This window comes from Nothoprocta perdicaria, unplaced genomic scaffold (genome assembly GCF_003342845.1).
Source record: "Nothoprocta perdicaria isolate Ctin4 unplaced genomic scaffold, notPer1 scaffold_84, whole genome shotgun sequence".
In the NCBI taxonomy this organism is placed as follows: domain Eukaryota; kingdom Metazoa; phylum Chordata; class Aves; order Tinamiformes; family Tinamidae; genus Nothoprocta; species Nothoprocta perdicaria.
The window spans coordinates 2,024,231-2,035,962 of record NW_020456132.1 but is presented as its reverse complement, the minus strand read 5'-3'; the positions used below and the strand labels follow the sequence as shown (position 1 = coordinate 2,035,962).

The window sequence follows — 11,732 nt, the reverse complement described above, 5'->3', positions numbered from 1 at the left end:
TTTTTTTTTTTTTTTTTTTTTTTTTTTTAAAAGCATTAAAAGAAACAACATTTTCAAAATAAAACACTATGCTGATTCAAATCTGCGCCATTTTGATTCATGTGAAAACATTTGTTTCAAAATGACACTTTAACTTGAGACATTTCAGATTTTTGAAAGCTGATTTAGAACTTCAGCTGTTTTCCAGACTGGCCTTTTCCTGTAGGAAAGTGTTGATTTCAGTAGAACTCTTTTCCAAAGGAGAAAAGTTTTTGGAAAAATTTTGTCCAACACTTATGCCAATATATGAACCATAATACTTTTAAAATCCCATCCCTACTGCAAAAATGAGGTGAGATGTTGTGCGGGGGAGATGGCGAGGGGGTACAGAAAACTCAGTCTTCCCCAGGGGAGGTCTGGGGTCTCGCTGAGCTGCTGAGAGCSTGGGCAGAGCAGCAGCAAAGGGGGAGTGAGGCACAAAGCACCATTTCTGCAGCGTGCCCTGCCTTGTGCAAGAGGCACATGGGCTACTGGGGATGTGGACAGGGGCTAGAGTAAGTGAGGAGGTCACAGACAGCTCCGCCACTTTTCCTCCCCATCCCTCTCTRTGTGCCCTTCATGTGCTGTTGAGCAACATGGTCCCAGCCTTTCGCCGGGCAGAGACAGTTCCACAAGGGTCATGATAAGCAACATGATGTGGGGGCTTTTAGGGACTGTGGGTTAGTAGCCAATGGTCTGGGAACACGAGTGTTTCAAATACATTCTGGTATTGTGGCTCTGCTGGGCAGTCAGTCCCTAGTCCCCGCTAGGGATTTGCCACAGCTCCTGCACGTGTCCTTGCTCTGTTGCTTTCRCTCCCACCTTTACAGTCCCAACCCTCTTGTCTGCTAGCTGAAATCAAAGGCATTTTTGCCACCAGCTCTCTCCAAGGACCTCCCTTTTTCTTTGGTCCTTACTTTTCTCTATCTCCCTCTGTTCCCAGTGCCTTCCTTTGATCAAGCAGGGGGATCACTTTTACATGCCTGACAGAATATTTTCTATCCCCTTCACTCAACGCTTTGCTCTGCTGTCTCGCCTCTCTCCTTCCCATTGTTTTAAGGCTCTGTCAGCACTTGCTTTGTTGCMACTGCTGCTCGGCCCCATCAGCTAGTTGAGTAATAGAGGGACTAGTGGAGCCTCCCTTCTGCTCCCTGCTCCGTGTGCATTCAGATAAAACTGTCACCTCTGATTGTGTAGAATCAAACGGCAGTACCTCGTGCTAAGGCTATTTCTTGTTACACTTTTTCCCTAGGTAGGGGAACAGAAAGATATCCCTAAAATACTGAACTAAAAGGTTGTCAAATGACTCAGAAGAAATGTTATTGCGGGTGAACAAAGACAGAATGAGGAAAGCCAGGAGGCCAGAGAAATAAGCAATCCAGATTTCCAAGGAATAGATCTTGCTGGAAAACCCCGATTGCTTTTCCRGCAGAGCAACAAAGCTAATGTGCGAAGGGAACAAAGGACATGCAATATATCTGAGTTTATGTAAAGCCCTTGAAACAGCTTCTCATGAAATTTTATTTTAAAGAATCAATTAATGTGTGCTTAAATAAGCTGTAGAGTGAGAACCAACTGCTGTACTGTAAACAGAGAGAAGCGGTAAACAACAGTGTATCAAGAAGATGATCTAATGAGAGGAACAGACGGAATCTATCTTAGGAGCCATTATATATAATGAYCTGTAAGACAAAAGAAAACAGCATTTCATACTGAGAAAAAGTCTCAGCAGCCCTAAAAGTTAGAAAAATGAGATGAAAAGAAGGCACGGGATTCGGTTAAAAAAAAAATGAAAAGAGGAAGAAACAGTTAAGAAGCATAAAAGCCAAGGCAACAGTTCTGGGGCAACTAAGGAAGAGAAGAAAAATATGAAGGGACAGCAGAAAAGAGATTTGAGGCTCCCTGTTCAGAAATGTCCTGTTGCAGAGAATAGATGCTCTCTATAGAGCAACAGGGAAGCAGGAGTCAAATAATTCACTGAAGCTCTGGTATTTGTGTACCAGGAGTGATAAAACAGACAAAGGGAACAAAAATAACTGCTGAACCACTGGAAAGTGCACAGGTACTTCAAATGCTTATGTTGGCCATGGCCAGRAGAGGGAGGGCAAAGCTACTGGCAGGTACCTGATAGCTGCAAACACCAAGAACAAGGAGCGATCGTGTAATTACAAGATCTGGCAACCTCTGCAAGGAGATGGCGAGATAACTGCATTAAGAAATGACATCGACTGAGCAACTGGTTTATTGAAACTACTGCTGACAGTGGTGTAATATGAGAGCAGTTCAGCCAAGCTGATTGTGAAAAAAAGGCTCTTTGCTAAAGGATGGAAATTTTCCTAAAAGATGGAAGACTTCTGGGCAGTGTAACTTGCAGGACTCTGGAATCCTTTCTAAGAGGAAATGATGAAAGCCAAAATCTTTGAGAGAGTTAAGTAAACCTGAATGAAAAAGTACCAGTGAACCTAATGTACACGASAATTTTGCACAGATTCCAAGAGAAGATGTATAACCTTACATTAGAGCTCATAGGGAGCATTCAGAAGTCTCCATTTCACTGAGATTTTTCATAAAATATCTGTAAATATTTGCATAGAAATTTAATCCTTGACATGCTTAAGGGAAATCATATTCCGACAGAGTGAAGGAAAAAATTTCATGAGTGTTTTGAGGAGGGAGAGGGAGTTACAAAAGAGCCTCCAAAACTCTTTCTGGCTAGGTCAGCTCAACACACCTTCCCCATCTCTAACCTCCTAAAGCCCCCCGATTCATTTCACAGCCCTGCAGGGAACAACGTGCTTCTTGGCTTTGCCTGGCCAAAGCAGGGAGCTGTGAAGCACTTCCAACACCTTTGTACGAGCAGAGTGTCAGTACATATGAAGAATATTTCTGGTGATGCTCTATTTCATGTCTTTAACATATGTGTTATGTACGTGGTAAAACAAAAAACCCCTCACATTCAGAAAATGCTGAGCATAAGAAACCACATCCTTTGTGGTTCTTCAGCATCCAGTTCCCATCCCCTCCTGCCCGTGACCTGAACAGGAGGATAATTTCTTACCCCTTTATCCACAGGGACCTTCACATCCATGGAGAGGTAGCCTGTTTCCCCGTTGATCATGGCCGTTCTCAGCTGCAGAGGTGAATGAGAGTGTTAGGGTCTGCAGGTAGAGCGGGACGGGAGGTAATAGAGCCACTTGTCATTAACCTAAAGAGGCTGACAGAGAAGAGGGGCAGGATTCCCTCCCACCCAGCCTTTTCTCACTTCTTTTAAACCAAAAATGTGTTCTCAGTGGTCAGGATCCTCATTCAATCAGTCTAATAAGTGACATGATGATCATAATGGCTTATTTTGAAAGCTTGTTGATGTGTCTTTTTAGCTAAAGGAAAAGACTTGGAAGCTATGAAATTCTGAGTCCAAGTTTCAGAATTCACCATTTGGCAGCCAGCAAGTCATTAGCACTGTATTTTGAGACTGTGAAAGAAGAGACACCTGAGAAAATGCACTAGCTCTCCCAAACCAACTCCAAAGCTCTTTGACATCTTTAGGACTGATTTATAAATTATAAGCTGTATTCAGCAACGCTTCTGGGGTGTAGCAAAGCAGCTGTTTAACACAGCACAGCAAGACTACATGATAGCAGGGTAGGCATGGAGAAGACCAGTTTATTCATTCCCGTTTACAAAGGCAAAGTGCAATTTTCACAGTGACTCCCAAGCTCTTGCAAGAAGGAACCAGGGAAGTTTCCATAAGCACAAAGGCTTTGACTTTAGGTCCAACCTGCCAGAGAATTTCAGCTTATTGCTGTAGTCTGGGTAGGAAAAAAAAAAAGGTGGGAAGTAACAAATTCATYCACACAGATGACTTCCTCACTTCCAGAGACAGGCTTCCATTCAAGYGCTGGCCAGTCTCACCTGTATGTACTTTACATAGCCACAGCTCAAAATATTAGGGCTGTTTGAAGTGGGTTATTTACAGGCCTCGAATGCAAAGCTTGTGTGTTCATGGGCCCTTGGAAATCGAACACTGGCTGGTGCTGTTATTCCTTTTGGCTAGCAGAGGCTGAAGGCATGTTGGAGTTGAGGCCACTCACTGTCCTCCTCCGACTGAGCCTGCTACGTTTTCACCGGGTTTGGGGCTGTTCAGGTATTGTTGTTTCATCCCTACCTTCCCCTCAAATTTCAGGCATCTTTGGTTGCCCCACATGGTAGTAGAGCAAGAGCTGTACAAGCCAGCAAAATGAGATCTCCTCAGCTCCAGCGAGTGCGCAGGCTCCTGTGCTGTGCCCAGAACTCATGCAAGAGTGGTTGTAGCCTTATGCTAAGATCCAGACTGGCTTCTCATCCTCAATGGCTGCTTCCTCCTCCATAGCTTCTCCTGCACCGAGGGTCGATCAGCTGTGTGCTGGTGTCTGGTCTTTGTCCACAYGGGGCAGCTGCATTGGCGCTGCAGGGGGGTCTGTGCCCTGCTCCGTGCCGGAGCGCTCGCCGCCGGCACCCCAGGCAGCAGGTTCTCCCACGGGCACCTCGTGCTGGGGGTGYTCTCCTAGCAGCTGCCGGGAGCACCAGCTCCCTCCCGGGGGCTTCTCGTGGCTCTCCCAGTGCACACGTGCAGCTTACCTGAAGGCTTTTCATAATATCTAGGTGTTTAGTCACTCCGTTTCAGAAGTGGAAGGATCCTGGCAGGCTAGTTTATTTTTCAGTGGCTCTGACAAAACTGAAGTCTGTTTGGGTGAGAGCTCCTAGACTGTAGAGCAAAATCCCCAAGCCTTCCCTTCTCCCATCACATGGAGCCTAGTCAGGGCTTTAAGGAAGTCCACATTTCCTCACTGCCCAGTTGTGGGTGGAACTGTTGTGCATCCATTTGAATTTTCCAGACAGTGACATTTTTTTCTCCCCTGGATTTCTTTTAGCAGCTGGCTATATTACACATCATTAGCACTTGGGCATATTTTTTCCAGACTGATTTTGCTGCTTATCAGTGTTGCTGAGATTAAACTGCAACTGATGCAGAGTCTGTCATTGATCTAATAGCATAGCTGCAAATCCGCGTGTTGAAATGTTGGCAGCTTTTCTGCTGCAGTGGGTGTATCTTGAGAGACTTGCTGAAGTCACACTGCAGATATCRTTCACGTCACTGATCCTCCCTGTGCCCTCAGTGACTGCAACCTTTCTGTCTTCTGGAAAATGCAAGACAGGAGCATAAAGTGCTTTTATTTTTCCTACCTCTTCTGAATTTTTGTCRCTCTGGGTAGTTTTACTGTGATAGCCTAAGCACAGAAACCTTACGCAGGTCAGACAAGAACCTGCCAAATATTTATGACTGCAAGGTGGAGGCCTCTAAATTCCTGGAAGCTTTCGGGAGACAGTGACTTGGGTGGAGAAGAGCAGCCCTAGGACTGGCAAGAGAGAACTGCATTGGGAACAGAGCTCCTAGAAGACATCAGCAAACCCCCATGAAGCCAGAGACAACCTGTATCTTGTCGGGTTTGCCATGTGTCATATTGCTTCATTTTATCTTTCTTTCCACATTTTGCCCACAATCTTGTTGTGATTTCTTTCTCAGTCTGATGCCATTGAAGTTCCTGAGCTCCTTCAGCATGGCCCTTTGTCGTGACAGCAGTTACTTAGATCCCCTTGCTGGGCTGTTCATTTGTGCTCCCTGTTTGGGTGGATATCTATAGCATCAGATCTGTTTACCTCAACAATCTCCTTGGTAATCCATGGGCATGTGTCCCACAGATAATTCGGTCTTACTCCAAATGCACTTCTTAACTTAGCAACTTAAGTATTTATTCTCTCTTAATTCTTCTTCTGAGTAAAAGAAAACCAGCTACAGCAGGTTCTGAAACAGTTTTTGTCATGTGTTCAAGTTGAACACTTGTTTACTTTTTAGTAATTTTATTCAATGGAGAGTAAAAAAAAAAAAGATATTTTCCAATTTTTTTCTGCTCTGGTCATCTATTGTTTTCACTGCCTCCTGACTTGTGCAATAAAGGGCTATTTGGAAGTTTGCTTTTCCCACGCTCTTTATTTATTATTAATAAAGACTGTGAGTTTTAATCTCTTTGTGAATTGCCCTTTATTCCTTCCTGTGGATCCTGTTAGCTGAATGGCTCCAGCTATATTTCCTATGCTACGTGTCTGACTAACATCACTGGAGGCCTCCATATTCATAAAAGGTCTTGGCTTTGTATTAAGCAAACTGTGCAGRGGTGCAGCAGCTCCCATTGGCATTTGGGGCACGTGGCTCTCTGGAGCACCCGCCAAGTTCTTCCRTCCTCCTGACAGCACCTTTCCTCCCTGCTCTATGGGTGGGAAGCATCACATTGAGAGAAAAACAGGTATTTCAAAGGGGAGCAACTGTCCTGTCCTCTTGTGGACCAACAGCCTCTTCCAGGCAGGGCCACTCAAAGAAGAAACCAGGAGCATCTGTTGACTGCTGTTAGCATGTCTCTTCCCTCCTCCTCCCATCACACGTGCACATGACATGACAGAAAGAAGGAGACACAAGAAGGCTAAAATCAGTTTCTGATACTCACGATTTCATCCTCRTCTTCCCATTCCACTTCTGAGAGATCTACACTGTTGTAGTTTGGTTTAGGTTTCAATTTCTTTCCTTCTTTATACTGAGGTTTATTTAAAAAAAAAAAAAACGAAAACAAACAAAAAAAAAAGAAGCGTTTAGATAACTTCCCAAACCAGCCCTTTAAAAAATGCTATTTAATTCATAAAACGCATGCCCCATTTGACGTGACTGGCAAGGCAATATTTGGGTACAGGCGCCATCTCAGTCCCATGGCATCTATTGCTGTATGTGGACAATCTGGGACTAAGGGAGTTCAAGTGGGAAAAGCCATTTCAAGCGTAAGGGACAAGCAGGAACATCAGCAAATTTGCAGGTAAAGGCTACAGTCTGGTTTGTGAGAATATTCTGCTAACTAGCTCAGCACAATATACCGTCCTTGAGCAAATCAGGTGTTGCCCACAGCTAAGAGTCTAATCCCATTAACATAATAATAATACCAGGAGATCTTTTCTGATGGGAATTAGGCTTTAGCTTCGCTGACAAAACGGTATGCTTTTCCCCAACACCAGCTGATGCCAGTAAGCTGCTTGCCTGTAATCTCCTTGCTGAAGAAAATGGGGTGCAGCAGAGTAGGAGAGGCCAATCCCAGGAGGAGGATAAAGCACTGGCCTTGCCTAGCCCCGTCGTGGAAACACCCTGTCTCCCTTCTCCTCACACAGCAGAGTAGTTACCCGTGCCCGTTGTCTCCCTGCACCAAGCTGCCTTTTTGAAGACAGCTGGTGTGSTGGGGCTTTGAAGAAGCCCTGTTGTGGCAGTTTTGCTTGCCACTAGCAGCAGCAACACTCAGAGCTGTGCTGTTGTGGATTCGTGCACACAGGCACCTGGATGAAATGTCRAATCTATGTTTGAGGGTCCGCGCAATGAAACCCTCCCTGTGTTGCAGGGASATGCACACTCTGGAGATCCAGGTGGCACTGCCGAGGGACAGGTTGTCCTWGTGCCCACTGTGCCCCTCAAGTTCCAGAGGGTCTCTTCAGTCTACTAGTACCAAAACGTGTGTGCCCACAAGTAGAGCACTGCCATGCTGTCTGACAGAGAGCAGTCGGAGAGGCCACCTTACATTTCATACGTATGCACGTACATGTACACACACCACTGCCTGGAACTGATTTCTCTGGGCCTCATGTTCAGACTATCTATATGGCAGAACCTGGCAGCCCTCCACAGATCAGAAAAGGTGAGAACTCAGGAGCATCCTGAGCRTCAGGGTTTTCAAGCAAGCAAAGGTGCTGGAATTCCCAGCTACAGATATACCTACCAAAGGGCGCAGGTCTGGGTGTGAGAGGATGTAGCCGTTGTTGGTGTTCAGAAAGGCATATCCATGGACACCCAGCTGCAGACAGAAGGAAGCATTAGAATAATCAGCTCTGCTTTTTCCAGAAATACTGCTATGGAAAGGATGCTGCAGATACCCGGGCCCCGGCAACTTCCGGAAGTATTTTCCTTTCAAGATATTCACTGGCAGACAGTAGGCTCCATCCCAAACCATTTGTCTCTGTGTGTTTGGCTGCTCTGTCTGGGAACACCGATTGTGCTTGCAAGCCCACGAGCATGGGTAGGTAGYTGAGTACCCTGTCCTTTAGAAATAGATGCACTCCTAGAGTCTGCGATCATCTTAGCTAAAAATCACCATTAACTCTCCGCAGCAGTGACAACAGTTTCATACACAGAGCAGGCAATAAGGGGAAATATCATAAACAGGACAGTGACAGCTGTATTGAATATGAATTTCACAGACATTTCTGCAAACCTGGCCTTCAGGCAAGCTCTGCATTATGTGTCAGTGTTGGAAAGGCTAGGTCTAGCCTAGGTCAATTGTGCAAGCCAATAGTCTTAAAAATGCTTTTGAAGGAAGGCCATAACCTGACAAGGATTAAAAACCCATCTGTAGATTTGTGCTTGCCAAAACAAAAAGCATCTCAAAGAAAGCAAGAATGGCTGAAGTTTCTATCTTGAAAAAGATGTAGCATCTTTATTTGCTCCTATATTTTCTTCACATCTATAGATGTGAATCTATCCTGGAGGAATAACAGTCTGGAAGCAAGGAGGTAAGCCATTCACAATCAATCTGTAGGTTTTTGGAGGCAATTATTTATCTATTTCACACACTCAGATCAAAACTTAGGTCTGTTTCTACATGGAACAGTTTCTTGCAAATTGAATTCAGTGCACACTGGATCAGGGCTTGGATCAGCAGACTTCCCTACAGGCCTATTAAAGCTGAAAGTTCCCAGCCAGTAAGTGGGGTCACGAATGTATGAGCTCTCCAGGACTGTAGCTCTGGAACAGCTCACTGAATCTGTAACTCATATATCAGTGGATCCAAGCTGAGGATATCAGGTTTCCAAACTGGACTGGAGCTGGAAGAGCTTCTGTGAAGACATATTTTCTCTCTGATGTTAAAAAAAAAAAAAAAAAAAAACCCTTCAATTAATTTTCCCTCCTTCTGTGGCACTGGCTGAGGGAAGGAGTGGGGTTCTACCTCGGTCCAGAAGAAAGATTATTGGGACACATAACCTTCGAGTGACATAGAGAAAGGAAAATGAAAGGAAATTAATCTTCCACAGAAAATAAATGCATATAAAAATGGAACCTCCTAGACAAGATTGCCCTGGTCCCAAAACAGGTACAGAGAGRTACTCATAGTTCTTGGGTTGCCTGAAGGATCATTTCCAGATCTGCATACAAATGGTCTAAAAATCCTATGTCCAGCTCTGTAAGCCCCACACGGATTCACAATTTCTGGCAGCACTTTCAGACCTGTCGGTCTTTATTACTTGGACTTCAGACAATTAACTAACAGGTACTTCGTGTCTAGTAGTTATTTAAGGGAGGCTGGAAGCTTTGGGGCTCAAATTACTTGATTTTGGTGGTAATCTCTTCAGTGGTTACTGCTGTCTCCTGGTATGCAGACTGATGGAAGAAAAGGTCACTGCACAGAATTTACAGCAGAAACCAAACAAAACAGCAGATTGCAGGGTATTTTCCTAGAGATCAAAACTATTTTTTTTTCTCTCTCTCTGAATATATTGCACATAGAGCTGATGGAAAGTGTTGGACTGTTGGAGCAGCAGTTCTGGAGAGCAGATACTCTACCTAGGTACAGCACAAGTGAGTGAGAGCCAGCTTCCCATACACTCTCCTGCCAAGAAATCTTCATGCTGATCTGTGGAAAGAAACCCCTAGGCAAGACAGAACAGTTTGGTCACCACAGTCCATTCAGTCTTAGGTTTTTCTGCCAAGAGCACTGACAGTGAAACTGGCTTATTTTGTGCCAGCTGGCATGGCAACCTTTGTCCACTGGGAAAGGGATATAAAATATTAATTCTTCTGAGATAGGCTGCTAGGTCTGTATTATCCCTGAGGGATCTAAGTTGGTGACCACCAAGATGCAAAGGTTCCATGACCTGTTGCCAATCCACTGAATCATCCAGTCCCTGTAATTCTGGAGCAGCCTAAGAGTTTCTAGTGGTGAACGATGAATTCACATGTGTCATGTTGAAATCACACATCATCACATCCAATCTCCCTTGCTTTATAGTCATAGTTTTTCCTACAGGCAGAGGAAAGGTTTTTCACAGTGTCATGTCCATGGAAGAATAAGTGCTGTTTTTTTCTATGCAAAATAACCAATTGAATTATTTCAGTCTTACCTTGTATCGTGGTGCAAGCTTCAACAGCTCCCTCAGGGGTACATCAGAGCCCACCACACCCAGGAGAATGCCATGAGATCGCTGAAAAATAAAGGAGAATCCATTCTCAGAAGCAAAGCTTTGGTAGCTTTTGATCTACCCCTGACTGAATACACAGAACACCCTTCCTACTGGTCTCTCACAGTGTCCTCCCTGGGTTTGGGTCAATTAGCTGATTCAAACCAACTAACACACCTCAAAAGTTTCAAGAGGATTGCTCCAATGTTTAGGAGTATTTCCACCCAATATTTTCAACATTTTTMATAGTACTATAGAATCACCAAAAGAAGATTTGAGGCCAAATGTCTGCATTCAATATGTGAAAGTAACAGCACCAATCATGCAAAGCAATATGAATCCGGGCTAACTAAAACAAATATAAACTTACTCATCTAGGAGGAAGGCAGGAAATCCTTGCAAAATGGGGAACAGTTGTTTAAAAAATCATCTGGGCATCATGGTGGAAAAATAACACACAAGCTCTCACTGATGTGCTGTAGTAATGCAAGTTAAGGCTGGCCTTACGTGTAGAAGGCAGGTAATCTGCATAGGAGTCAGCTGAGGAGTTTATCCTTCATATAGCAATGGTGAGGTAGAGTACATCATTTTTAAAAGGAGGGTGGAAAACTGGACATGTGGCAGAAAGGAATCTCTAAAGAGCTTCAGAACCTGGAGAAAATGCCCTTATCAAAGATCCCTAAATTGCTCAGTTTTTATCTTATCCGAAGAATGACAGATTTGACTTTACTCAAGTGCAGATGATGCTTTCCAGAGAGAAAACACCAATGGCTACAGGCTTTTTTTTAGAGAAAAAGCCATAATAGTGGGAAGGTGAAGCCAGAMAAATTCAGCTTGGAATTTGGCCACCGTTTTTTAACGGTGTGTGAGAAACCACAGTGGAGTGTTCAGGGCTGGATGCCTCACTGGAATGACATTGCCAAACACAGGTCACTGAGCTCAGGGAGAACTGTCTACATGAAATGTAAAGGTCTGCAATAAACTGCACAGACCAGACAATATAATGATCTCTTCCAGCCTGAAACTTTATGGGTCTCTGAGTTAGGCTCAGTTTGAAAATGGAAAATATAATACAAGGAGAAGTGTCATATTTAAGGGGCATTTGGAAGAAGCAGTGTCATATTTAAGGGGCATATGGAAGGAGTAGCATTTCCCAGGCAATGGCAGACTACCATTTTGACTGAGGAGTTATCAGCCACGTGTCCTGCCAGAAAACTGGCAAGTCCTTAACGGCCCGGCGTGCTTCCAGGGCCCAAGGGCTGGAGCTCGGCACGCAGGCCTGCTGCAGACCCTGTGCTGGCCATGGGGTGAGTTGAGGCCGCGTGGCGCTTACCGTCTCGTTCTTCTTGCTGAAGACTGGCATCGCCACCGTTGTCATGAGCAGCAGGCTTTGGGCTTGGGATGCAAAGAGCTGCCTC

The 11,732-nt window shown here is 44.6% G+C and overlaps 1 protein-coding gene across 1 annotated transcript in view; it reads right to left on the bottom strand.

Moving 5' to 3' along the window:
• Positions 1 to 11,732, bottom strand: part of CACNA2D4 (calcium voltage-gated channel auxiliary subunit alpha2delta 4) — a 123,880-nt gene that overhangs the window by 75,332 nt on the left and 36,816 nt on the right. The window contains exons 14-18 of the mRNA XM_026052160.1: positions 11,648 to 11,725; positions 10,258 to 10,338; positions 7,863 to 7,937; positions 6,558 to 6,644; positions 3,077 to 3,148 (exon numbers count right to left, since the gene is read on the bottom strand). Coding sequence (XP_025907945.1) covers positions 3,077 to 3,148; positions 6,558 to 6,644; positions 7,863 to 7,937; positions 10,258 to 10,338; positions 11,648 to 11,725 — 393 coding nt within the window. The remainder of the gene's footprint in view (positions 1 to 3,076; positions 3,149 to 6,557; positions 6,645 to 7,862; positions 7,938 to 10,257; positions 10,339 to 11,647; positions 11,726 to 11,732) is intronic.